At 42.5% G+C, this 27,417-nt stretch overlaps 1 protein-coding gene across 1 annotated transcript in view; it reads right to left on the bottom strand.

Annotated features, from left to right (window-relative positions):
• Positions 1-27,417, bottom strand: part of RAB6A (RAB6A, member RAS oncogene family) — a 57,567-nt gene that overhangs the window by 16,502 nt on the left and 13,648 nt on the right. Inside the window, exons 2-3 of the mRNA XM_070749469.1 lie at positions 8,478-8,536; positions 3,044-3,097 (exon numbers count right to left, since the gene is read on the bottom strand). Of these exons, the coding sequence (XP_070605570.1) occupies positions 3,044-3,097; positions 8,478-8,536 (113 nt within the window). The remainder of the gene's footprint in view (positions 1-3,043; positions 3,098-8,477; positions 8,537-27,417) is intronic.

Raw genomic sequence — 27,417 nt, 5'->3', positions numbered from 1 at the left:
AGGGAGAAAGCAGAGCAGGGATGTGCAACCTTGGCAACTTTTAAGACTTGTGGACTTCAACTCCCAGAATCCTCCAGCAAAGGAATAGAATTGGGAGGGGCCCTGGGAGGCCTTCTAGTCCAGCCCCTGCTCAAGCAGGTGATCCTTTACCAGTGGCCCCCAACCGTGGCAACTTTAAGACTTGTGAACTTCAATTCCCAGAATTCCTCAGCCAGCTATGAATGATAGAGTTGGAAGAGGCCAGAAGGGTCATCTAATTCAAGGGTCAGCTATGCTGGCTGGGGAATTCTGCGAGTTGAAGTCCACAAGTCTTATAAAGTGGCGAGGGTTGGAGACCCTTAACTTAGATGACCCTTCTGGCCTTTTCCAATTCTATCATTCATGGCTGGCTGAGGAATTCTGGGAATTGAAGTCCACAACTATTAAAGAGTTGCCAAGAGTTGCACATTCCCTGCTCTTGAGTTAAAGGTTTTGCAAGGCGGCTGGGACAACTCAAAAGCGGCTATTGGAAATCAGTAGGTGTTAATGAACAAAGCTGATTGCCAGCCATATACTGTACATTTTATCATATTTAAAAAAATTAAAATTAATATAAACAGCACTGATGGGTAAGGGAAATGTTTTCTAACAGTCGTGATTTTAGAAATTGAACCCACTTGCAAAAGATTATTAGTTTCGTTTTGATGCCTTGGGCCCAGAGGATTCTATTCAAAATGATAATACTGGACTGGGACGGTAAGAAATAGTTGGTTGATTGTTTGATTGATGTTCCAACTGGAGATGGCAGAATTTTATTTTCTTGTGCTAATCAGACTGATGAAACTCGATGCAAGGAGGTAAGTCAATAACTATAAATGCCTGTAGAATGTTCAAATAATTAGACTTATTTTTTAAGGACTGCTTTTATTGTTCTAAACAATTTAACAAATGAAGAAGCTTTTCAAAATAAATGCTTGATCTAAAGAGGCCCAGTGCTAATAACTATACTTCCAGAAAAGCACATCAATTTTAACAGCATCTGTACAAGTATAGTCTGAAATGTAACAGTGTCCTGTTTTAGTATTAAGGTAAGGCAGCTGAGTTAAATCCTGACTTAGTCATGTTTGGAGTAGATCTATTTAAGTAATTGGGAGGCGTTAGTGTGACTACATTTAAGACATTTTTTGGGGATTAATATACTGTCATAATGTACATTTCTCCAATTCTTTGCTATTTCTATGGGTCAGGCACACATGTGCAGAAATACACAGCAAACAGTGTATATCATCTGTGCTGTTGGCTGTTCGGCGAATTGTCGAGAGGCAGAATTATTTTTTCCTTATTTCCCTCCCCCAACACTAATGTGTATCTTATACTCAGGTGCATTTTATACTCTGAAAAATACGGTATTTTAAAATATAGGAAAGAAAGGCTTGGCTTTTTTTAAAAAAAAATAAACAATTGGACAAGTGGCTTTTTGTCACAGGGAAATTTGAGGCGATTTCTCATTAAGCAGACCATCTAATTGCCCCTGTACACAGGGTTATCAGTCTGTTTTATTCACTTCTGTAGTGGTACTTTGGCACTCAATGACTTTGCAACTCATTGCATGTGGTATTAGAAACATAGAAGATTGACAGCAGAAAAAGACCTCATGGTTCTTCTAGTCTGCCCTTATACTTCTGTATTTTATCTTAGAATGGATATATGTTTATCCATCCTGTATTTTATCTTAGGATGGATCTATGTTTATCCCAAGCATGTTTAAATTCAGTTACTGTGGATTTACCAACCACGTTTGCTGGAGGTTTGTTCCAAGCATCTACTACTCTTTCAGTATTCAAATCCATTTTGATGTCAAACTTTTGATCTGGTGTCCATCGTTTGTCTGATATTCAACGCTCAAGTTAGAATATGTCGGTGTCAGCTGCCTTGTGACGTGCTACATTATTCCTCATGGAAAAAATATTTTTGGTTACTCATGGATTTTGGCGCTGAGCCCTGGTGGTGCAGTGGTTAGAATGCAGTAACTCACTGCTCACTCCAGGAGTTCAATCCTGACCAGCTCAAGGTTGAGTCAACCATCCATCCTTCGGAGGTGGGTCAAATGAGGACCCAGATTGCTGGGGACAAGAGGTTGACTCTGTAAACTGCTTAGAAAGGGCTGGAAGGAACTGTGAAGTGGTATACAGTGTTCCCTCGATTTTCGCAGGTTCAAACTTCGCGAAAAGTCTATACCACGGTTTTTAAAAAATATTAATTAAAAAATACTTCATGGTTTTTTTTTCCCTATACCACAGTTTTTCCCGCCCGATGACGTCCTATGTCATTGCCAAACTTTCGTCCGCCTTTAATAAATATTTTTTAATAAACTTTAATAAATAAACATGGTGAGTAATAATCTAAATGGTTGCTAAGGGAATGGGAAATTGTAATTTAGGGGTTTAAAGTGTTCAGGGAAGGCTTTTGACACTGTTCATAGCCAAAAATAGTGTATTTACTTCTGCATCTCTACTTCGCGGAAATTCGACTTTCGTGGGCGGTCTCAGAACGCATCCCCATGAAATTTGAGGGAACACTGTATATGTCTACATGCTATTCCTACTCATCGCTCCTTCCTGAACCAATTAACAATGAATAGTGTGGTACCACTGCACAAGGATGGCCTCAAAAAAGTGCACTGCATTATTTACTGGACAAATTAACCTCTTTACCGTATAAAGACAATGCAAGAGCAAAACAACCAATCCAATTTATACATGTGAGATTTTGCTTTCTTCCCTCATATGCAGTTTGAAATATTAAGGATGCAAAGAGCGCCGGGCTAGTTAATTCTCAGGGCAACCCAGGCATTCAAAATGGCAACCTGCAGAGTTTCCGCTGCAGGTTGCAAGATTTGCCAACTTTGGCAATTTTAAGACACATGGGCTTTAACTCCCAGAATTCTGGGCATTGAGGTCCACGCGTCCTAAAGTTGGCAAGCTTGGGAAGCCCTGATTTAGATAAGACAATGCATCATCCGTGTTAAAACAGGCTAGTTAGTTACTGCAAAACTCTTACTCACTGTGCGGTCTTCCAGGTACATTGTTTTTGATAAGAAGTCGATGCCAATGGTTGCCTGCAAAAATGCAATGCAATAGTGAGTACCTAAATGCACGCGCCCACATGCCTTTCGCAAAAACATGCGTCATCCACTCAATTGCTGGTCAAGAATAATGAAAATTTGAAATATTAGCTGAGCACGCTGGATCCATTTAATCAAGCAAATTTATGGGTTTTTTAAAATTTTTACTTTATTTTAATTAATAATAAATGTTGTTTATAAACAAACATATACAACAAGACAAACAAAACATTAAAATTGGACATTTGATTTGCCTGCATTACAATTCTATTAGTGCTTCTTTCTCATTACACAAGTCATATTTACGTAATACCCAAATCTTAGCAATGATCTTAATCGGGTATACCTTTTTTTAAAAAAAAATTCCCTTTTATATCCTTTTTATTTTAATTTTAGATGAACAATTCTAATCCTTGATTCGTTTCCATCCATTGCTTCCTTTTCTGCCTTTAGGGACTTTGGAGACTAGAGAACCTCTATGGAGAACGTGCTGAGCCCACTTCTTGAAGAGGTGCTGGCATTCAGCATGTGAATGTGGGCAGAAAGGCGAGGGCATTCCAGGGACCCATCTCATAAATCCTCTGTGATCCAAGAGGGATCCAGTTCCATTCCGATCACATGCATGCCTATCGACCACTGAAGCGGTCCACTTTGCTTTGAGGTTTCAGCCATTAGCTTTACAAATGCTGCGTTTATTATGTCGTATTTCCTTTCCTTGAAGGCTGCCGTTCCATTCAAGAACTGAGGGACAAGCTCCAATTAAAACCAGGGTGCGCATTGCCCAAAGAGGACAAGGGCTGGGACAGGACAACTGTTGATAGAAACATAGAAGATTGACAGCAGAAAAAGACCTCATGGTCCATCTAGTCTGCCCTTATACTATTTCCTGTATTTTATCTTAGGATGGATAGATGTTTATCCCAGGCATGTTTAAATTCAGTTACTGTGGATTTATCTACCACGTCTGCTGGAAGTTTGTTCCAAGGATCTACTACTCTTTCAGTAAAATAATATTTTCTCACGTTGCTTCTGATCTTTCCCCCAACTAACCTCAGATTGTGCCCCCTTGTTCTTGTGTTCACTCTCCTATTAAAAACACTTCCCTCCTGGACCTTATTGAACCCTTTAACATATTTAAATGTTTCGATCATGTCCCCCCTTTTCCTTCTGTCCTCCAAACTATACAGATGGAGTTCATGAAGTCTTTCCTGATACGTTTTGTGCTTAAGGCCTTCCACCATTCTTGTAGCCCGTCTTTGGACCCGTTAATGGTATGAAAGGGGAAAAAATATGCGATAATGACTGCATTTGCAATGCGCAGAAATAGAAAAGGGTCTGCAAAGAATTTTTGAGCTGTCTTATAATCACCAAAAGCCCTGCTGAGTCTGCTGATCCCAGAGGAATTCCAATCCAGCCATTAATACTCCGGCTTAAGGGCTGTTCAACTTTTGGGAAGGGCTCCTCCGCGTGCGCAAAACAATGGGGAAAGGATCCTTGCATTTTGAAACAAGGATTCCCCGTCTTTTCACATTGCGTGAGAATGTAGAAACTATTTATTATTTATATTATTATTATATAATATTATACAATATTATTTATTATTATTATATTATTATTTATTTATACCCATCTTGCTATCCCAAATAACGAGGCAGCTTACAATGCAGTAGAAACATAAGTAGAAAAACAATTACAAACATAAAATCAATCCTTCAACTGAGGCTTCGGCCCCAACTACATATGCACAGGTACAGTATATGTGGTACATTGCTCAACAGTATTAACTTTGAGAGGGATCTTGGAGTCCTAGTAGACAACCATTTAAATAGGAGCCAGCCATGTGCAGCAGCTGCCAAAAAAGGCTAAATTGCAAAGGCTGCACTAACAGAGGGGTAGAATCAAGATCACGTGAAGTGTTAATACCGGTTTATAAGGCCTTGGTGAGGCCACACTAGGAATACGGCATTCAGCTTTGGTCGCCAAGATGCAAAAAGGAGGTTGAGACTCTAGAGAAAGTGCAGAGAAGAGCAACAAAGAAGATTAGAGGACTGGAGGCTAACACATATAAAGAATGGTTGCAGGAACAGGGCATGGCTAGTTTAATGAAAAGAAGGACCAGGGGAGACAGGATAGCAGCCTTCCAATATCTCCGGGGTTGCCACAAAGAAGAAGGAGTCAGGCTATTCTCCAAAGCACCTGAGGGCAGAACAAGAAGAAATGGGTGGAAAAGAAGCAACTTAGAGCTTAAGGAGAAATTTCCTGACAGTTAAAACAATAAATCAGTGGAACAGCTTGCCTCCAAAAGTTGGGAATGCTCCAACACTGAAAGTTTTTAAGAAGATGTTGGATAACCATCTGTCTGAAGTAGTGTACAGGTTTCCTGCATAAGCCCGGGGGTTGGACTAGCACAGTGTTTCCCAACCGTGGCAACTTGAAGATATCTGGACTTCAACTCCCAGAATTCTGGGAGTTGAAGTCCAGATATCTTCAAGTTGCCAAGGTTGGGAAACACTGGACTAGAAGACCTGCAATCCCTTCCAACTCTGTTCTTATTATTAGTATAAGTTTTTGAAGTTGCTATTGTTAAGAACACTAGCAAATTTATCACACGCCACTTCCTTCCTATTGTCCTCCAGGCAAAGTTGATGGATTTGAGATGGGCAGATCTGCTAGGAATGGTTTCAGATGAACAGGTTTGCTTTAGAGGCAGAATGATTCCAGTTAGGAATATATATGTATGTGTATAGATAGATAGATAGATAGATAGATATGTATGTTTGTGTGTGTGTGTGTGTGTGTGTGTGTATGTATGTATGTATGTTTGTTTGTTTGTTTGTTTGTTTATTTGATTTTTATCCTGCCCCTCTCCGAGGTCTCGGGGCAACTTACAACATATGAAAAAATACAGTTCTGAAATCCAATAAAACTAAAATGAACAGTTTTATTACTTGATTTATTATTTATTAGTTATTTTATTAGTACGGTAGTTATTGTTTAATAACAAGAGCTGCTGACACAGCCTTAAAACAGCAGAGTCCAAGAAGATTACCAAGGTCTAGGAAAATAAAGCAGTTTGGTATCGTCCAGAGTGACTTGTGTCCATCTCAATTTTGATGTGAGGGCTGAATTTTTGACAAGTTTTAGAAATCACCAAGATCACCTTAGTGCCTCAACTGGAATAAACATCTTGGAAAGGCATTTAGAGTTCTGAAAAACTCTTCTTCCAAAGAATGCGAAAACTAAAGTATCCTCAAAGAAGAATGCAAAGTACTTCATGCATAGTTTCAGAACTTGGGTTAACATGGCTGGGACTTTTAATTGAAATAAATGAAAAGAATTAGTCACTTGACCTATGCTTCTTTTTATGCAATCTTCCTCAACTTTCAGAACATGGAAAATACAACAAATAAATGAGGTGGTGGGTTTTTTTTAAAAGGAATTTGCTTGGTCCGATTAGTCTTAGTCAGAATTTGCTTAGTCTGGCTTCCAGGAGAAATAACATTTATATTGCCAATTCCTGGCAACAACTTGAGATAAAATGAAACCAAACATTGTTAAGACAATGCATTAATAATATGTTTAACCGAAATTCAAAGAATGCAGGCATTCATTCTGGAAGGAGATAATTATAGAGCTTTCAAAACCACAGCAGCTAACAAATTAGTTCTAATTTTTTTTAAAAAACCCAACCCAAGATAAAATAATAGTGCTTCTGAATGGAAGGATGGTTCTGCTCTTCCCTACAAAATATTATAAACCACAAGAGAGAGCTCAAAATTACAGATAAGAAGATTCTAAAGAAAAAGTAGCTCCTTCTTATTGTTATTCCAAAATATGGACGGAGGCCAAAATTAAAAACCCAGTTCCATTAACTTATACTGAAAACACAAGACTTCACGGAACAATTGAGAAACCAAGTTAAAAAGGTATTAGCACAAATTTCTGGGTATACATATTTATTTATTTTATTCATTTATTTGTTGGACTTCTAGGCCGCCCTTTTCCGTAGACTCAACATATAAGTAAATATACTGCTCAAAAAAATAAATGGAACCCTTAAACAACACAAAATAACTCCAAGTAAATTAAACTTCTGTGAAATCAAACTGTCCACTTAGGAAGCAACACTGATTGACAATCAATTTCACAGGCTGTTGTGCACATTCAACTTTTTACAGAACAAAGTATTCAATGGGAATATTTCATTCATTCAGATCTAGGATGTATTCGAGTGTTTCCTTTATTTTTTTGAGCAGCGTACAATAACAAATAAGAAATCCAACCTAAAAACAAATTTAAACCCCTGTTAATAAAAACAATCACCCACAATCATCCCAACACCACAACATTCACATCAACAGCCGGATCAAAATATTAATGCTCACGACCCCAAAATCTGCCGGCAGAAGTGAGTTTTTAAAGCCTTGCGAAAGGTCAAGAGGGTGGGTACTGTACGAATCTCTGGAGGGAGCTGATTCCGGAGGGCCGGGGCTACCACAGAGAAGGCTCTTCCCAAGTCCCGCCAGATGGTATTGCTTGGCTGACGGGACCTGGAGAAATCCAACTCTGTGGGACCTAAACCGGTTGCCAGAATGCATGTATTTGAAGTAAATAATAATTTAATAATAATTTATTAGACTTGTATGCCGCCCCTCTCCGAAGACTCGGGGTGGCTCACAACAAATAATCTTCTGCTTCGACTTCTTGGGACTTTTCAAGCTGCTTTGAGATTTCAAACCTCACCTTGACGCTTGCAAGGCCAAGCCATGAGATGACACAGTGAAATCCAACCCAATCTAATCCTTTATTCGTTTATAGCTAATAAGACAGAATCTTGCCACATCAAAGCTATCGTCTTCTAACCTGCTCGATCTCTCCTGAGAGTTTCTAGAGCCGTGATGGCGAACCAATGGCATGCATGAGGTGGCAGAGGTGGCACACAGAGCCAGTTGTTGCCAGTTGCTCTTCCGGGTTCTGTCGCACACCGGCCAGCTGTCTGGTGTGCATGCGCACGAAGGAACTCAGAACGGCTGGCTGCCACACATGTGTCTTTCATTGAAAACAGACATACTGATAACAAAGCCAGAAACTTTTCTGATTTCTGTGTGTTTATTGTCAGGCCGCCCTGAGTCTTTGGAGAGGGGCAGCATACAAATCTAATATATTATTATTATTATTATTATTATTATTATTATTATTATTATTATTATTTCTACTCTACTATTGAACAATCTTGAGAAACACCTCCATCCATCGTTGTTCTACTTCATGAGATTAAAAACAGAGGGAAATCTCTATTAACCTGGAATATTTCAGCAAAGTTCTAAATCCTTCGTTAAAATTTTGAACTCATAAAACAAAAGAAAAACCTTACCTGGTAGGTGTTGTCAAAGCTGTCATACATGAATCTGGTGATCAAGGAAGTCTTCCCAACTGGAAAAGATAAACACACACACATTGGTATCATCCAACTAAATTCCAAGCATCGTCCTACTTCAGTTAAGGAAAAGGCATTGGACATGGATCCCATTTTGACAAGGGTTGCCATTTAGCAACAATAATTAAATTAGCCATATGGTCCCAAACTGTTCACTTGGAAATATTTTTAGTTTTAACAGCATGGGAACACTTATTGTAACTTCTCTCCCCCTTACAGGAAGATTCAGCTGTCAAAAGCTTTCACGCTTTGCAACTAGGGCTCCCTGTTGAACTCTGGGAAAATGAGTCTACTAATCCAGGATTGGCCAAATACAATGATCAAGAACAGGGATCTCCAAATTCGGCAACTTTAGAATTTGTGAACTTCAACTCCGAGAATTCCCCAGACAGCCAGAGTTGTAGAAGCTTCTTGGATGAGAAGCAAAACATTTGTAAGAGAGAGAAAAAAGAACAAGAAAGTCAGGTTGCCTTTTGGAAAAGCATCTTTGGGAGTCTCCACCAACATTAGGTTAGCTCCATTCCTTCTGAAATCCTTAGCTATGTCCCATCTTGGAGGTCCCAGAGAACCAGGACAATGTGTAGATATCCAATACTGAGGTAGATATACTGATTTTCTCTGTCTAAGGTTTGTATAATTTATACTTAATCATATTTAATTTTTAATCCTTTTTACATTTTTATCATGCTAGTTTATGTTTGCACGTGCTTTATTGTATTGTTGGGAGCAGCTTAGAGTCACTTTTCTTGTTATAGCAAGAAAAGATAGATAGATAGATAGATAGATAGATAGATAGATAGATAGATAGATAGACAGACAGACAGATAGAGAGACAGACATAAATAGATAAGATAGATAGGTGGATGGGGAGAGAGAGAGAGAGAGAGAGAGAGAGAGAGAGAGAGAGAGAGAGAGAAAGAAAGAAAGAAAGAAAGAAAGAAAGAGAGAGAGAGAGAGAGATGGGGATGATGGACGGACAGAAATATAAGATAAATGATAGATAGATGGACGGAAAGGTAAGGTAAGGTAGGTGGGTGGGTGGATGGATGGACGGACAGACAGACAGACAGATGGATGGACTGAAAGATAAGACAGGTATGAGAGAGACAGAGAGAGAGATGGCTGGCTGGCCAAGAAAGTGAATCATCAGGAGAAAATGAGCGATTCAAATGGAAACTTACGAATAAACAACAAAATTTCATTTGGTTGTCAGTGAAGATTTATGAGCCACCTGTTACAGCAAAGAGTGAATAAGGAAGCTACTGCCAGTAACTCTTATGGAGACTTGAAATCATTCCCCCCCCCCCCCCCAAAAAAAAATCTCATCTTGAACTCAACCATTAGAACAGGAGAATGATAACTTCATCAAAGAACCAACTGTTGTGTCTGGATAAGGTACCTGTACTTAGATCCCATTAATTCCACAAGAAAGTTAGCAGTAAAAACTGCAGTTCCCTCCCCATTGGTAAGGGAGTATTATTAATATTCTAAACTTTGTTCAAATGAAAGAGGAAGTAGGCAGGATTACAACTCTCATCCTCTGCAGCTGATTCCACAGTGTGGCAGAATTAATAGGAATTACAATCTAACACAAGCCCTTTATAGAGAAAATACCAGGGGATCCCTGTACCGTATGCAATATTAAATTCACAGAGGGGCTTAATATTAAAGAAGGCTGAGTGAGGCAAGAATTTACATCCCACCCATGCCGAGGGTGGTTCCCTTAACCAGCCCTTCCTTTCCTATGTAATAACCAAACAGAAAAGTAACAAAAAGAAAGAAAATACAACTGTGATTGGGACCCTAATCCAGGGGTCTTCCAAGCAACAACAAAAAAATCAAAGCGAAGATAGCTTTGCATATTGAGTGCAAGTGCCCAAGAGTGCCTTCCGTCCCCTGTCCTATTGCTCTCCTATATCTCCTACACCTTTCTTCTATTCTTATATCTCTTCTTCTATTCTTTCATTGATATCTTCTATTACTATACCTTCTTTTCTATTATTTCTTAGATATATTTTACTATGAGTATCTCCTCTATAACCTTCATCATGTATTTTACTATGTGTATATAGATATATACCCACTAAAACCCTCACTGTGTATTGGAGTAGATAGATAGATAGATAGATAGATAGATAGATAGATAGATAGATAGATAGATAGATAGATAGATAGATAGATAGATAGATAGATTAATTCAGTTAGATGCAATCGTATCTTTCCTCAAGCTTTTCCTCCAATTGGTCCATTCGCCAGACCAATCCTTGAATACAGTTCATCTGTCTGGAACCCACACCACATATTGGACATAAATACATTAGAAAATTGTCCAGAGATACTTTACGAGAAGAGGCCTCTACTCCCAACAGAATACAACCAGACTTGAATTCCTGAGCTTAGAAAGTCTATAATTACGTCGCCTTCAACACGACCGAAGCATAGCTCAAAAAATCATCTGCTATAACGTCCTACCTGTCAACGACTACTTCAGCTTCAACCACAATAATACATGAGCACACAGCAGATACAAACTCAAAGTGAACAGCCCCAAACCTGACTGTAGGAAATACGACTTTAGCATCAGAGTGGTTAATGCCTGGAACTTACTACCTGACTCTGTAGTTTTGCCACCAAATCCCCAACTGCAGAAAAAGCAATTGCTGCCAACCTGCCTTCCATTGAGGACCTGTATATTGCAAGAGTCAGAAAGAGGGCTGTGAAAATATTTACTGACACCTCGCATCCTGGACATAAACTGTTTCAACTCCCACCCTCAAACCATCGCTACAGAGCACTGCACACCAAGACAACTAGACACAAGAACAGGTTTTTCCCAAACGCCATCACTCTGTTAAACAAATAATTTCCTCAACACTGTGAAAACTATTCACTAAGGCTGCACACTACTATTACTACTAGTTTTTTTCTCATCATTCCTATCACCCATCTCCTCCCACTTATGACTGTATGACTGTAACTTGTTGCTTGTATCCTTAAGATTTTTATTAATATTGATTGTTTCTTCACTGCTTATTTGACCCCCTATGACAATCATTAAGTGTTGGACCTCGTGATTCTTGACAAATGTATATTTTCTTTTATGTACACTGAGAGCATATGCACCGAAGACAAATTCCTTGTGTTTCCAATCACACTTGCCCAATAAAAAATGATATTCTATTCTATTCCAAAGCTTTACTCCTAGACTATCACTATTGACCTCACCCGATTCCTAAGAGGTCAGTAAGGAGCGTACATAAGTGCACCAGAATGCTTACCGTCCTTGTCCAAATGTTCCCTCTTATCAGTACACATCTTATGTATATAAACAATGTTATATCTATGTATATTTCAAATACATACTTGACAAAATAAATAAATAACATAAGCTTGCAACCGAAAAGCAAGAAAATACTTCCCACTTTGATGGGAGCAGCTTTTTATTCAAGTCTGCTTCAAGTGATGCCGTATTTCAGTCAAACCCTATTTACTGAAAAAACAACAGAGATGTATCATCCACAACAGGCGGCAAGTATTATATATTTCACACTTCAAACTAATAAGCGTGGTACATAATGATTTAACTTTGATAGTCCTATGTTCGTGTCTAAACAAACTAAATTTAGTTGTGTATTTATGAAAGCGAGTGCAGGAAAGCTTAAAAGGAAAAAAAAAAGCTATTTCCGGCGCACCAGGCTTCTGCCCACGTAGATTTAAGCAGTCAGGAACATCATGTACCGGGAGCAAAGCAAGAGGACGGATTCCTGCTCAAAAGCACGATCTTTTTTCACAAGTGTGCTGTTGGGAGAATTTCTCACGGAGTGAAGACGTAACTTGACAAAGCTGCCAGCCAGGGATTGGGAGCAAATGAAGAATCCTTTTTGGACAAGACAAGGATGCTTTTCAAGGAAACAGGCTCATATTCAACAGAGGGTTAGAACAGGAGTCATTCGCTTAATGAGAAAGATGCCTCTTTGTCTTACAAGTCTTAAGCCATTTAAAGGTGTAAAAAGGCAGCTTATTCTGCTGCCTTCTGCCGCACGAATCCCAGCGACCGGATAGGTCCCACAGAGTTGGCCTTCTCCGGGTCCCGTCGACTAAGCAATGTTGTTTGGCGGGACCCAGGAGAAGAGCCTTCTCTGTGGCGGCCCCGACCCTCTGGAACCAGCTCCCCCCAGATATCAGAGTTGCCTCCACCCTCCTTGCCTTTCGCAAGCTCCTTAAAACCCACCTCTGTCGTCAGGCATGGGGGGAATTGAAATTTCCGTTCCCCCTAGGCTTATAGAATTTATACATGGTATGCTTGTATGTATGAGTGGTTGTTTAAATTGGGGTTTTTAAGATTATTTTTAATATTAGATTTGTTTACATTGTCTTTTTATATTGTTGTTAGCCGCCCCAAGTCTTCGGAGAGGGACCGCATACAAATCTAATAAATAAATAAATAAATAAATAAACAAACAAACAAACAAACAATTCCCAAAGGTGCTTTTTCCCAAAGAAAGCTTCTTGGATGAGAAGCAAAATGTCAATTCTGAAGTGAACCCGATAGAAGGCATCATCTTTTGATGCCTCACAGGTGCCACGAACTTGCACTTGAGGAGGGGTCTCAATGATAAAACTTATCAGGAAAGACTTCATGAACTCAATCTGTAGAGTCTGGAGGAGAGAAGGGAAAGGGGGGGACATGATCGAAACATTTAAATATATTAAGGGGTTAAATAAGGTTCAGGAGGGAAGTGTTTTTAATAGGAAAGCGAACACAAGAACAAAGGGGCACAATCTGAGGTTAGTTGGGGCAAAGATCAGAAGCAATGGGAGAAAATATTATTTGACTGAAAGAGTAGTAGATGCTTGGAACAAACTTCCAGTTGGTAAATCCATAGGAACTGAATTTAAACATTGCCTGGGATGAACATAGATCCATCCTAAGATAAAATACAGGAAATAGTATAAGGGCAGACTAGATGGACCACGAGGTCTTTTTCTGCCATCAATCTTCTATGTTTCTATGGTGAACCTGTGGCACAGGTTGCATGAGAAATGATATCTGAGGCACACGGGGCATTGACCTATGTCAGCTCCAGTGTGCGCTGGCCAGCTGATTTTCAGCTATTTCTCATACCAAACTGAGTCTGCCACTTGAGTTTGTCAGGAGAGGGCTGGCTAATAAATTCAAATAAATAAATAAAAATAAAAATAAAATAAATGAATGAATGAATGAATGAACGAATGAAAAAATAAATTCTCTACAGAATTGTAAAAGATCGCTTAGAGGTGGGGGATACTGCCAATGCAATCTACTGGATCCCCTGCATGGATAGCCCCTGTGCTTTTTGTATGGCAGACAGAGAAGTAGCTAACCACCAGATTGCAAGAACGCAAGTGATTGGTCAAATGATGAAACCCGAACCTATTGGTAGCTTCACATTGCAATGAACAAAGATATACACTCAATTTTGCAGCTACTACTTTTGTTGGACAAGCAGGTACAAAAACAGCCAGGGAAGTGATTGAAGTCACCAGGATTGCTGATTTACCACCAGTTTGTCACCTACCTAGGAATCTAGGACTTGGCAGAAGGAAACAACAGCCAACAACTTAATAATCAGCCATCAACACCCCAGTCAAAGCTAAAGACACACACAACCATGCACCACACAAATATGGCTCACAGAATAACCCAAAGTACACACTCTGCTACAGAGAATAGGCGTTGATTGCTTACCTGAACGCCTCTTCTCGTACGGTGAGCGGGTACAGCAGTCACATGGGTTGCTCATGTCCAATCCGGTGGAACTGAGCCTAGTATTAAAAAAGCTTGCCGGATCCGCCCCTTCCCCAGAATTCGCGAATCCATAGACTAGGCTCAGTTGTGAAGCTCTGTAGTGTTCAACTCTCATTGTTAGAGGAAGAAAGAGATAGAAAGGTAAAGAAGACACATACAAGGGCGGGAAGTGACTGCTGTACCCGCTCACCGTACGAGAAGAGGCGTTCAGGTAAGCAATCAACGCCTATTCTCCGTACTGAAGGAGCGGGTCCAGCAGTCACATGGGACATACCCAATAGATGGTCCCTAGGGTGGGATTAGCTTGCTATCGTGTGAGATAACGGATTGGAGTACCCTTCTGCCGAAGGCAGCGTCCGCTGAAGCGTAAGAATCAATTTTGTAGTGCCTGATGAAGGAATTTGGCGAGGCCCAAGTGGCTGCTTTGCAGACCTCCTCCAACGGGGCTTGAGTCGCCCAAGCGGCCGAGGTGGCTGCGCTCCTGGTGGAATGCGCAGTGATGTTCCTTGGAACTGAGAGGGAGGCCGACTCATAGGCCTTAGATATAGTCCCTCTGATCCAACGGCCTATTACTGTTGAAGACACTTTGGCCCCCATGACTCTGGGATGATAGGCTACAAAAAGTGCTTCTGACCTCCGAAAGGGTCCTGTGCGTTGGATATATATTCTCAGCGCTCTGGTGAGATCCAGGGTGTGCCATCTAATTGCCAAGGGATGGTCTCGTTGGAGGCAGAAGGAAGGTAGGACAATATCCTGAGATCTGTGGAACATGGAACTGACCTTGGGTAAGAAGGTGGGGTCCAGTCGCAAGACTACCTTGTCCTGATGGAATTGACAAAGGTCCTGCCTGATTGAGAGGGCAGCCAGCTCCGAAATGCGTCGGGCAGAGGTAATAGCCACCAGGAAGGCTACCTTAAAGGATAGGTACCTGAGGGACGCCAATTTTAGGGGTTCGTATGGTGCCTGCGTGAGGGAGTGGAGAACCCGTGGCAAGTCCCAGGATGGATACCTGTGGACCTTGGAAGGTCTGAGGTTGGCTATGCCCTTGAGGAATTCCTGAACTTCAGGGAAGGATCGGAGAGGCTGTCTGCGGGGGCCCCCTAGGACAGATGAAATGGCTGCCAGATGACGCCGGAGGGTGCTGGTGGAGAGTCCTTTATGGAAACCTTGCATAAGGAAGGAAATAATTCTGTGTATGGGGATGCACAGAGGGGAGAGACCTTCCTGAAGACACCACTGGTGAAACTTGGACCACGTGTGGTCGTAGATTCGATTGGTCGAGCCCCTTCTGGCCTTTAGAATGACCTCCACTGAATCGGGGTCATGCCCACGCAGTTCTAAATCTCTCCTGATAACAGCCAGGCGGTGAGGTGGAACCACTCCGGGTCTGGATGGAAAGAGGCCCCCTGCCGCAGCATATCCCCCGAAACGGGGAGTCGCCAAGGGTCCTGGACGGACAGCTGTTGGAGATCTGCGAACCAGGGCCGGCGGGGCCAATGAGGGGCGATTAAGATTACTCGGGCCCTCTCGGTGAGGACCTTGTGAATCACGTCCGGGAGGATTGGAATTGGAGGAAATGCATAGAGTAGGCCTGGAGGCCATGGACTCCGGAGGGCATTGATCGCTTCCGCTCCCGGGGATGGAAATCTGGAATAGAAGCGAGGGAGTTGGGCGTTCGCATTGGTCGCGAAGAGATCCAGGACTGGTAGGCCGAATCTGAGGGTGATTTGATGGAACAGGTCTTGATGGAGGTTCCACTCTCCTGGGTCTATCGTTGCTCGGGATAGCCAATCCGCCTGGATGTTGAGACTCCCCGAGATGTGATCGGCTAGGAGCGACTGGAGATGTTTTTCCGCCCAAAGGCCCAGCTTGAGGGCCTCCCTCATGAGAGCCTTGGATCTCGTGCCCCCTTGCCTGCAGATATGGCTTTTTGTGGCAATGTTGTCGGTGAGAATGAGAACGTGCCGGTTGGGGATGCGAGGAGAGAAATGCTTCAGAGCCAGGGAGACGGCTCTTAACTCTAGCCAATTTATTGGCCTGGAAGCTTCCTCCGGGGACCACGTGCCCTGGGCTATCATCCCCTGGGCGTGGGCGCCCCATCCCGATAGACTGGCATCTGTGGTGATGACAAATTGATCCGGGCACCTGAACGGGGATCCTCTGTCCATGGCCGGAGACTTCCACCACTTGAAGGATCTGCGAACACTCAGTGGAATGACGATGCGTCGATTTGAGTTGCTGTGCCCCGATCTCTGAAAAGGCAACAGAAGCCACTGGAGTTCCCTAGCATGAAGGCGAGCCCAGGGAATGATGCCTATGCATGACACCATCTTCCCCAAAAGGGAAGATAGAGTAACTATGGATACTGAAGGATTAGATAAAATGTTAGAAATTAACTCCACAATACTGAGTTTTCTCTCGGGAGAGAGAAAAACCTGGGAAGATTTTGAATCAATAATGGCTCCCAGGTGAGGAATGGAAGTGGAAGGTTGGAGGTGACTTTTTTCAAAGTTGATGGAAAACCCATGGTCCTGAAGGACTGACATGGTGACAGAAAGGTCTGATTTCACTCTCTCTAGGGAGTTCCCATGAATTAAAATATCATCAAGATAACATAAAATGTGGATGGGAGACGCCCGGATATAGGCCGCCAGGGACCCCAAGAGCTTTGTGAAGACCCGAGGGGCCGAGGAAAGGCCAAATGGCATCGCCCTATACTGGAAATGCCTGCCTTGAAAGGAAAAACGTAAAAATTTTCTGTGGCATTTGGCTATAGGAATGTGAAGGTAGGCCTCAGTGAGGTCTAAGGAGACCATGAAATCTCCCGAGTGAATGGCGGCCAAAATAGAAGACAAGGAGTGCATTTTAAACTTCCTATATTTGATGAATAGGTTTAGTTTCTTTAAATCCAAAATGGCTCTCCAACCTCCGGAGGACTTTGGAACCATAAATAGGATGGAGTAAAAACCTAGGCCCTTCTGACCGGAAGGGACCGGCTGAATGGCTCTAATGGACAATAGATGAGAAATGGCCTCCTCCATACGGTTACAATCTGAGGATGACCTGGGCGAAGGGCAGGAAATAAAACGTTTAGGGGGAGGAGAAATAAATTCTAAAAGAAGGCCTGTTTGAACAGTGTCAATGACCCAAGGGTCCTTGGAGGTGAGACGCCAATTTGCAGCGAAATGAGCTAGGCGACCCCCTATGGGAATGGAGGAAAGGTTACCATCTAGGTTTTTTTGAAGCCCTGTTAGAGGCAGCTCCCCTTTGGAAACGAAAACCCCTACCCCTGGAGTTCCTACCTTGGGAACGAAAGCGGGGGGAATACTGACCTGGAGATCTCTGATAGGAAGCCGCTTGATCTTGCTGGCGCCCTGGGCGACGAAAGGACTGCGTTTTAGTAACCTTTTTTGTGGTTGGACCCAAGACCTTCTTCTTGTCTGTGGTCTCCGTGAGGAGAGGATCCAGAAGATCACCGAAGAGAAGGTCGCGCTTTAAGGGGCCCTGGGATAACTGCCACTTTTGGCGAACTCCCGCTTGCCAAGGGCGAATCCATAGGAGTCTTCTTGCCGTTGTAGAGGCTGCAATAGACTTAGCAGAAAATCTAGTAGATTGTAAGGTGGCATCAGCCACGTACTGGGCAGCTGCAAAGACCTTGTTGAAGTCTTGTTGACCTCTCAAGTCATCTGGAGGAATGTGCTGTTGAAGTTGGCGAAGCCACAGCAGCATGGCTCTGGAGAAGAAGGAGGCTGCTGCAGAACTTTTAATGGCCCAGGAATCAGCGGAGAATCCTCTTTTGAGCATTTGCTCGATGCGCTTGTCCTCTGGACGGAGGACTTCCTCCGCCTCGCCTGGCACAGCCGCTGCCGAGTGAAGAATTTTGACAGGTTCATCTGGTTTGGGAAAAGATAGAAGCTCTTCATAGGAAGAGGAGAGTTTATACAACTTTCTGTCCTTGGTAGAGGGATTAAGGCCAGAGGCTGGAAAATCCCACTGTTTAAGTAAGGCATCTTTAAATAATTTAGGCATAGGGATTACCTCGTTATCCTCCTGTTCCTCTGTGAAGTAAGGTAAATTCTCCTCCGGGGGATCAGTGGAAGTGGAGGCTTGTTTCTCCTGGGCCGCTAATCCCGTAGAAATTCTAGCTTTGAGGAGGAGAGATTTGAATAGTTGAGAAGGGAAAATAGTAATAGGAGGAGGGACCTTTATTTGGGATTCCTCATCCTCTGATAAGCCCTGGAAAGGGTCTTCATCCTCCTCTACATCCTCATATTCATCTTGGGAGGACTCTGAGTCATCCTGAATAGGAGCTCTGACCGCTGGGGAAGAACCCAAGGGGCGGGAGGAACGAGAAGGAGGAAGAGGTAAAGGAAGCTCATTGATGGAGGAGAGTTTGGCATCAATGGCTTTGGACAACACAGCAAAAATAGATTGGAACTCAGGAGGTAAACTGGAAATATCAGCAGAAATGGCAGAAGAATTCCTAAAGGCCTGGGAGGATCCTGGCTGGGGGGAATCTTCCATAATATCTGGTTCCTCTGGACCTATGCCCCATAGGTTAGGTTGGGGTCTGTCTAGGTTTGGCTCATCCAGAGATAACACAGGGACCCCAGAAGGAGGCAGACTAGAGGCCTCTGGTGGGTCTTGACTACTGATTACTTGGGCCTGCACTTTCAAACGTTTTGCTGATTTATCATGAATCTTTTGTAGGGCTAGGTCCCTTCTCTTCTCGGCCCTGGTGACCTTGGTCGAGGGGCGGGCCCCTGGAGAAGAGGAGGAAGAGGCCTGGGGGATACTAGTAATCTCATCGCCTGTAGGCCTGGCCTCTCTGGGACCTTTAGTTGTGCCTCTCTTGGGAAAAGTAGCCATAGTCTGACAATTAACAGAAGACAAGGCTGAGCCAATAACTAAATTATAAGGAGAAGATTTCAAGGACTTCCCAAGAGGAATGGATCCTGCTTCGAGGCCTCGAAGCTGCTGAAACGTGAGGACAATCTGGGCAAACCCAGAGTTCGTGCCCCCAAATCCAGCGGGGCCAGCCTCCCTAAACTTTGCAATTAAGTAAAACCAAGGCACTCTGGTTGGAGGCTAGGCCGGTGGAGAATTTAGCCTGGGACCCCCAAGGCCCGCTCCCGGATCCACGCGGTGGACTGAGGCCTACGCGGCTGGCAGAAGGCCAACACGAGAGGCCTAGATATTTTAAGAAAGGGCGCGAAGGCCTTCGCGCCAAAAAATCGCTTCGTAGAATTTCTTAAGGGAAAAGCGATCGACTAAGTCCAGGAGACTAGAGGCGTCCCACTCCGCAGGAGGTATTTTATAAGCCCTTAAATATATTTTTATACAATAAATAAGCAATAATCCAATGATAAATACTTGCACCAGGACCTCCAGGCCAAGGGATTAGAAGAATCCACAAGCGGCCGCAGGAATCGTAACCGGCAAAACCGCCGGGGGAAAACGAAACCGCAACTTCTCCCAAGTAAAAAAGCCTAGCCGCCTTTTACTTTTTTTCCTTTTTAAAACGGCTGGCGCAAATAGTGCAAGTAATAAAATAAAGACAATAAATCTTACTACTTTTTTGAAGGAAAGATCGAAGGGAAGGTGTTAGAATGTTGAACGAGCTATCACATACAACCGCAGGATATGCGAACTGAGCGAATTCTGGGGAAGGGGCGGATCCGGCAAGCTTTTTTAATACTAGGCTCAGTTCCACCGGATTGGACATGAGCAACCCATGTGACTGCTGGACCCGCTCCTTCAGTACGGAGAAGCTCCCTGACAATGGGCTTCAGTTTAAGTCCGAAAGCTTGGAAGACTAAACTTCTGGTCCCAGTGAGCAAACCAGACTAGATCCTGTAACATTATCCTGGGATGCATTTATATTAGCCTTCATTCGTGAGAATTGTAAAAAGTGTTAAAAAAAATGAAGAAAGCCTGGCTAAATGTTCCGTGCACCAAAAAAAAAGAAGGGAGGTAGTTAGGGCTCAGCAGGAACACAAAGGCATTCATCCCATAGTTAGAAGCAATTTCATTTCTGCTGCGCAGTCATGGAAAATGACTTCGCATCAGTCCCTATGTAGTTAGCAAAGAATTGGGAAGAGCTTTTAAGACCATTGCGGGCATAAAAATAGCAGCACATTTGCATGTTTCTTTTTCTAATACTTCCCAGCTTCAGACATCTGTTCTAGACAAGAATTTGAAGCAGCAGCAGCAGCTATGATGGATTTTTGCCTCTGAGTGTAATTCTAGCTTCTCTCTGACTAGTAAATCTGACCGTTCATAGATAAATGGGAATGACGCTGCATAAATATTCTTAAGTACCGTACTATAAACGTGACAGCCTACTCTTGTCCCATTCATCTATGCAAAAATGCTGCCCTCATCCATTGACTAAAAGAGCTACAGATTGCTGCTATTTGCATATGCGTGGGTATATATGTGTGGGTGTGTAGGTATATGTACAGTGGTACTTCTACTTAAGAACGTCTCTACTTAAGAACTTTTCTAAATAAGAACCGGGTGCTCAAGATTTTTTTGCCTCTACTTAAGAACCATTTTCTACTTAAGAACCCAAGTCTGGAAAAATTTCCCAGGAAATTTGAGAGCAGCACGAAGGCCCGGTCAGTTTCCTGCCATTCCCTCTTTAATCCTGGCCATTTTGGGCTTTTCTGGGCTGCCAGAGGAGCCTTTTGGTGGCACTAAAGGAAGCTTTAGCAGTCCAGAGCAAACGAAGCATTTTCCTTTCTCTGGGCACTTGGAGAGGAAATAAACCACTTTGCTGTGATGACCCCCTCGCACTGCCTCCCATACACCCAGCCCGAGGTTGCCTCCCGGGGGCGCTCACCTCACCTTCTTCCTTCGGCAGCAATCTGACATATTTGTTTAATGACCAAAGTTACAGTGGCACTGAAAAAAAGTGACTTAGGACCACTTACAAGTCTTCAGAGAGGGGCGGCATACAAATCCAATTAATAATAATAATAATAATAATAATAATAATAATAATAATAATAATAATAATAATAACAACAAAACAACAACACAAGCATTGCAGCATCCCCGTGGTCACATGACCACAGGCTTAACAACATACATGTACTTATAACGGTGCCCATGTCCTGGAGTCATGTGGTCCCCTTTTGAGGCTGTCTGACAAGTAGTCAATAAGGTAGCCAGATTCACTTAATAACCGTGCTACTAATTTCACAACTGCAGCAACTCACTTAAAACTTTGACAAGAACGTGTCAGTGTGGAACAAAGCTCACTTAAATGTTTCAGTTAACAGCAGAAATGTTGGGCTCAATTGATGTTGCAAGTTGATGACTACGTGTACAATAGCAGCCATGAGTTTTACTTAAATCTTTCAGTCGCCCAAACCTATAATATACGAGGGTCACCCAGAAAGTAATGCACCACATTTTTTTTCTTCAACAATTATTTCTTGAACGCAATGAAACTTACTCTCAAGAAAGAATAATGTTTCTTCTACACTCCCTATTTTTCCATGTAATCTCTGTCCCGTTCTATGGCCTTCCTCCAATGAGACATAAGGGCGTGTATGCCCTGTTGGTACCACTCCTTGTTCTGGTCATGAAGCCATTTCTGCCCTGTGCGAATCACCTCTTCGTCATTCTCAGCAACTAACCCTACTTCTGTCGACTGCACAGTCTCCATAAACTGTACACAAATGTTTGTGAATATTCCCAACAGTTTCTTTCTCCGCAGTGAGAAATTCAATGAGTCCTGCCATTTTATTACAGTGGTACCTCTACTTAAGAACGTCTCTACTTACAAACTTTTCTAGATAAGAACCGGGTGTTCAAGAGTTTTTTGCCTCTTCTTAAGAACCATTTTCTACTTAAGAACCCAAGCCCTGAAAAATTTCCAGGAAATGTTTACAGCGGTACTAAGGCCCAGCCAGTTTCCTGCCATTCCCCCTTTAATCCTGGCCATGTTGTGCTTTTCTGGGCTGCCAGAAGAGCCTTTCGATGGCTTTGACAATCCAGAGCAAACGAAGTATTTTCCTTTCTCTGGGCGCTTGGAGAGGGAATAAACCTCTGCCAGAGGCCAGAGAAAAGAAACACCCCCTTCGCTCTGGGCAATGACTGTCCTCCTCCTCTTCCTCCCCCAAATTCTGAGTTTTTATTTGTTTCCTAATGGGTTTGCACGCATTATTTTATTTTACATTGATTCCTATGGGAAAAATTGCTTCTACTTACAAACTTTTCTACTTAAGAACCTGGTCACTGTATGAATTAAGTTCTTAAGTAGAGGTACCACTGTATATCTAAAGTTTTGCATTCATACCATTACTTAGGGTGGGTGGGGGGAAATGTGGTGCATTACTTTCTGGGCGATCCCTGTATTTATTTCTCTATCAGGGTATTTTTTATTTAGAGGAAGACCCCTGCCCATAAAAAAGCCTATGTTTTAACTCTCAGGCATCCATTCTCTAAGCAGCCCTCTGAGCTGCCAAACTAAGACAAAGACTTTTTAAAAAGCAGTGCGGGCCATTAGCTAAGAATACAAGATTAAACCGGATGAAGGAAACCACCATGAATATTCATGACTGTCTGGTGCAAAAAAAAAGCCATGAAAGGAAGCTAAAAAAATCCATCCGAGATGGCAAGAAATAAGCAATGTTTACTTAACAAAAGAGCATTCTCAAAAAAAGAAAATATTGTGCAGATAAAGGAGAATATTTGTAGCTCAGGGTTGAAATAAGGGGTCCTTGGTCAGGCTGGGTTGTTTTCTCCATTAACCAAACCAACTAACATCATCAGTGCTGGTGACTAGGTTGGAGTTAACTGGCACTGCTGTTTCTTTCTTTGGAAAATTTAAATGAAAAGAAAAATCCTCTACTCTCAGCTATTTTTTCCCTTTGATGAAAAAGAGAGAAAAATACTTGTTTGAATTTTCATTGTTCCTTTAAATAAAAATAAAAAAAAAGAACACCTGAGGAGGTTTAAGTTCTGTTCAGACAGAAAGGGAGGTATTTAAAATGTTCCAGCATCTGGCTTTGTTTTGTTCCAAGCTCAATAGCCAATTTTTAAAATTATTTCTTCTACAGCTATAACGGGAAACTCTCTTCCGATTCTTGGTAAATCAGAGGCGGCATACATTAAAGTAACCCCGCCAATGGAATTTCATAAGCCCACTGCTTGCTGAATTAATTAAATTTGTCTTTTCTTTCTTTCAATTAAACCCTCAGCACGACTAATAGCAATTACATAAGAATAAAGAATATAATTAAGACTAAGAAGAAATTTGAAATTGGTATCATTAAACTCAAAGCCAACCATCAAACTAACAATTAAAGCAGGGAAAAGAAAAATATTGATTTTCTTTGTTTTCCTAAATGATAGAAGAGCGGGGGCCAAGTGCTCTTTCTTGGGGAGTGCATTATATATGCCTTTTTATTAAATAAACGAGATGTATGAACAATAGAGGAGAGTCTTCAAAAAAGCCTCTCCCTATAAACACAGTCCCAGTCAGGCCCTAAACCCGGGTGGCATGTGAAACCATATCTAAGGGCACACGAAGCATTGCCCTATCTTAATTCCAATGCATACGTGTGCGCTGGCCAGCTGATTTTTAGCATTCCAGAGGGCAGGGGAGGCCGTTCTCGCCCTCTCCAAGCTGCAGGAAAGCCTCCAGAGCCTATGGATGGCGAAAAACAGGCCCAATGTGCCTACCAGAACACTAACAGTAGACCAATCGGGCCTGTTTTTCGCCATCCACAGGCTATGGAGGCTTTCCTGAAGCTTGGGGAGGGCAAAAAATGGCCTAACGGGCCTAACGAAAGTCCGGAAGCTTCAGTGAGGTCTGCGCACATATACAGAAGGGACGGAGGGGTTGTGCATGCATGTGCGAGGGGTAGGCCATTGTATTATGGGCGTGGACATGCGCATGTGCGCTGTAGCATGTACATGGCCTCTTTTGGCACCATCACTGCCTTAAGCCATACCACCACAAGCTGCTTGTTATAGAGCAGTGATGGCGAACATGGGTGCCACAGATGGCACAAGGAGCCACATCTGTGGGCATGGAAGGAGTTGCCCTATGTCAGCTCCAGTGTGCATGTGTGCGCTGGTCAGATGAGTTTTAGGCTTCTTTTCAGCTGTTTTTGTTCTCCCAAAGTTTCAGGAAAGCCTCTGGACGCTTTAGTGAGATCTGTGCACATATGTGTAAGTGGGGGTGTTGTGCGCATGCACGGAGGTTGTGCGCATGCACGGGGGAGGACACTGTATTATGGGTGTGGACATGCACGCGTGCATGCTATCTCATGCGCGTAAGCTAAAAAAGGTTCGCCATCACTGTTATAGAGCCTCAGTGGTGCAGCGGTTAGAGTGCAGTATTGCAAGCTACTTCTGCTGATCACCGGTTGCCAGTGCTTTGGCAGATCAAATCTCAATAGGCTCGATTCAGCCTTCCATCCTTCCAAGGTGAGTCAAATGAGGACCCAGATTGTTGGGGGCAATACGCTTGCTCTCTGTAAACCGCTTAGAGGGCTGTGAAGTGGTATATAAGTCTAAACACTATTCCTATTTATTTTATTTTTTAAATTTATATCACACCTTTATTATTTTCATAAAACCTAAATGTGGTGTACCTACCTAATATTCCATCCTCCTCCTATTTTCCTCACAACCACCGCTCTGTGAGGTGAATTGGGCAGAGAGAAAGGGACTGAGCCAAGATCAACCAGCCGGCTTTCATGGCCAAGGCAGGACTAGAACTCACCGTCCACTTTGGTGATTAGTCCAAAGTCAGCCAGTCAGCTGATTTATCCCTAAGGCAGGACTGGAACTCATCTTTTCCTGGCTTCTAGGCTGGTGCCTTCCTCACTTGACCAAACTGGCTCTCAAACTGGTTGTATGGGGAACACCTTTCTATACAGGTGTTACAGGATCCTGATTTCCAACCCTGCATAACTCTCCAAGACTTAAATCCAAATTATGCACTAATCTCAACATTTTTAAAGGCCTGTCGTAATGGATAAATAACAAGGCGGGTAAGTGTGGATATGTCAGGAGTGGCAGTCAGGTCTAATGGTTTCTTTTTTCATTGACCAAAGCAGCAGTCAAACCCGGCGTCTCAGTCACTTCCTCCATAGTATAGATCAGAGATGGTGAACATTTTTCCCCTTGGGTGCTGAAAAAGAACACGCATGCCAACCGCAGGGTGGGGAAAGCCTTTTGAAATTCCCTGATATTTCCCTGTAACTTGTGATCTAGTTAAGGCGCAGTTGTAGATGACATCATACCAAACGACTACGCCATGGAGAAATATCGGTACTTGAGGAAGCAATTTGTGGCCACAGTTATGCTCATTTTTGCTTGACTCTGCCAGGCAGTGCAATCTGTTGTTTTTTACACGATTTCCCCTGACGTTTAAACATTTAATAGTTTGGTTTTTTCTCCTGATTTATTCCATTTTTTTTCACGAATTCCCTGATATTTCCTGAACTGCTGATTTTCCTGATAATTCTCTGATTTCCCTGTTTTTCAGGTTTGCCGGACACCCTGCCACCCCCATAGAAACATAGAAGAGGTGACTGCAGAAAAGGACCTCCTGGTTCATCTAGTCTGCCCTTATACTATTTCCTGTATTTTATCTTAGGATGGATCTATGTTTATCCCAGGCATGTTTAAATTCAGTTACTGTGGATTTACCAACCACATCTGCTGGAAGTTTGTTCCAAGCATCTACTACACTTTCAGTCAAATAATATTTTATTTATTTTATTTATTTATTAGTTGGACTTGTATGCCGCCCCTTTTCTCACCTTGCTTCTGATCTTTCCCCCAACTCACCTCAGATTGTGTCCCCTTGTTCTTGTGTTCACTTTCCTATTAAAGACACTTTCCTTCTGAACCTTATTTAACCCTTTAACATATCTAAATGTTTCGATCGTGTCCCCCCTTTTCCTTCTGTCCTCCAGACTATACAGATTGAGTTCATGAAGTCTTTCCTGATACGTTTTATGCTTAAAACCTGCAGAGATATACAAAGTTGGCAGCCCTGTAATTTACACAGAAGCGTATCCAAGTTATTCCAGTCATTTTGGAAACAAGGAACTTTAAAAGATGCACCCATCACACACATAGCCACAAGAGGAAGAGCAGTCAACAACTACACAACAACCCACTAAGGAATCTCGCTGCTTTCCACTGCAGGAAAAGGCCTTGTTAAGAGTTCTGGTCACTCAAACTGGAGCTGCGCTCGCTGCCAAAGTCATAGTGTGGCTTCCTAGGAGTCTGTGGGACTATTGACACATGAATTTTACCATATTCCGATTTCAGAAAAAGTGTCAGGATCAGAATCATGAGTGCCACACAATCTTTGTTGATCTCACCAAAGGCTTTTGATACGGTCACCCCCAAAAAATTCTGTCACATTATTCCGGAAGAACTTAAAATTCATCATCAAGCCTTTATTTAATTTCAGATTTCTTGCACTGGCAGGATGTTATCAGTAACCATGGAAATATTGAGCCTGCTTTCAAATTTACTTACATAACATGCCAGTACCAGGTCCATGAAAGTTAGCTAATCATTCACGATAAGACACATTTAAAATGGGAGGGGTGGTTCTTTCTTCCATTCCAGGAGAAAAGTCTTTCTGGAGCATATAAATTCGACTACTGCTTAAGCAACAGACAAAATAGATGAAAATCCGGGGAAAGGGGAGAAAACAGGAGGAGATGATCTAAAATGAAATATTGAGAGATGATATTATGCATCTTGGATTCTCCTATCAGGTCACCCTGTGGAAGACAACAGAAGAATCTATGTTGACCTTGGGTGGCATAAACAAAGGGACACAAAACAATGCTCTCACACGAAGACAATTTACAACACAAAGGAAATTTCAGCTGCTGTTGATTTTTCTTATTCTAGTGATTTGTAAAGAATCAAATCACTACATTTATAATAATGGAGAAATGAAGTAAGGACTGGAGGAATGGAGGCTTGAGCTGCGACAGACCAAGTCCAAAATGGGTTGGATTGGGGGAGTCATCAACTAACAAGTGGTGGAAATGGTTTTGCACCGGCAATGGAGTGTGCCAGGGTGATGCACTCATG

This window comes from Erythrolamprus reginae, chromosome 4 (assembly GCF_031021105.1).
Source record: "Erythrolamprus reginae isolate rEryReg1 chromosome 4, rEryReg1.hap1, whole genome shotgun sequence".
NCBI lineage: Eukaryota > Metazoa > Chordata > Lepidosauria > Squamata > Dipsadidae > Erythrolamprus > Erythrolamprus reginae.
The sequence above is the reverse complement of the archived record's forward strand: the minus strand, read 5'-3'. Positions and strand labels throughout refer to the sequence as shown.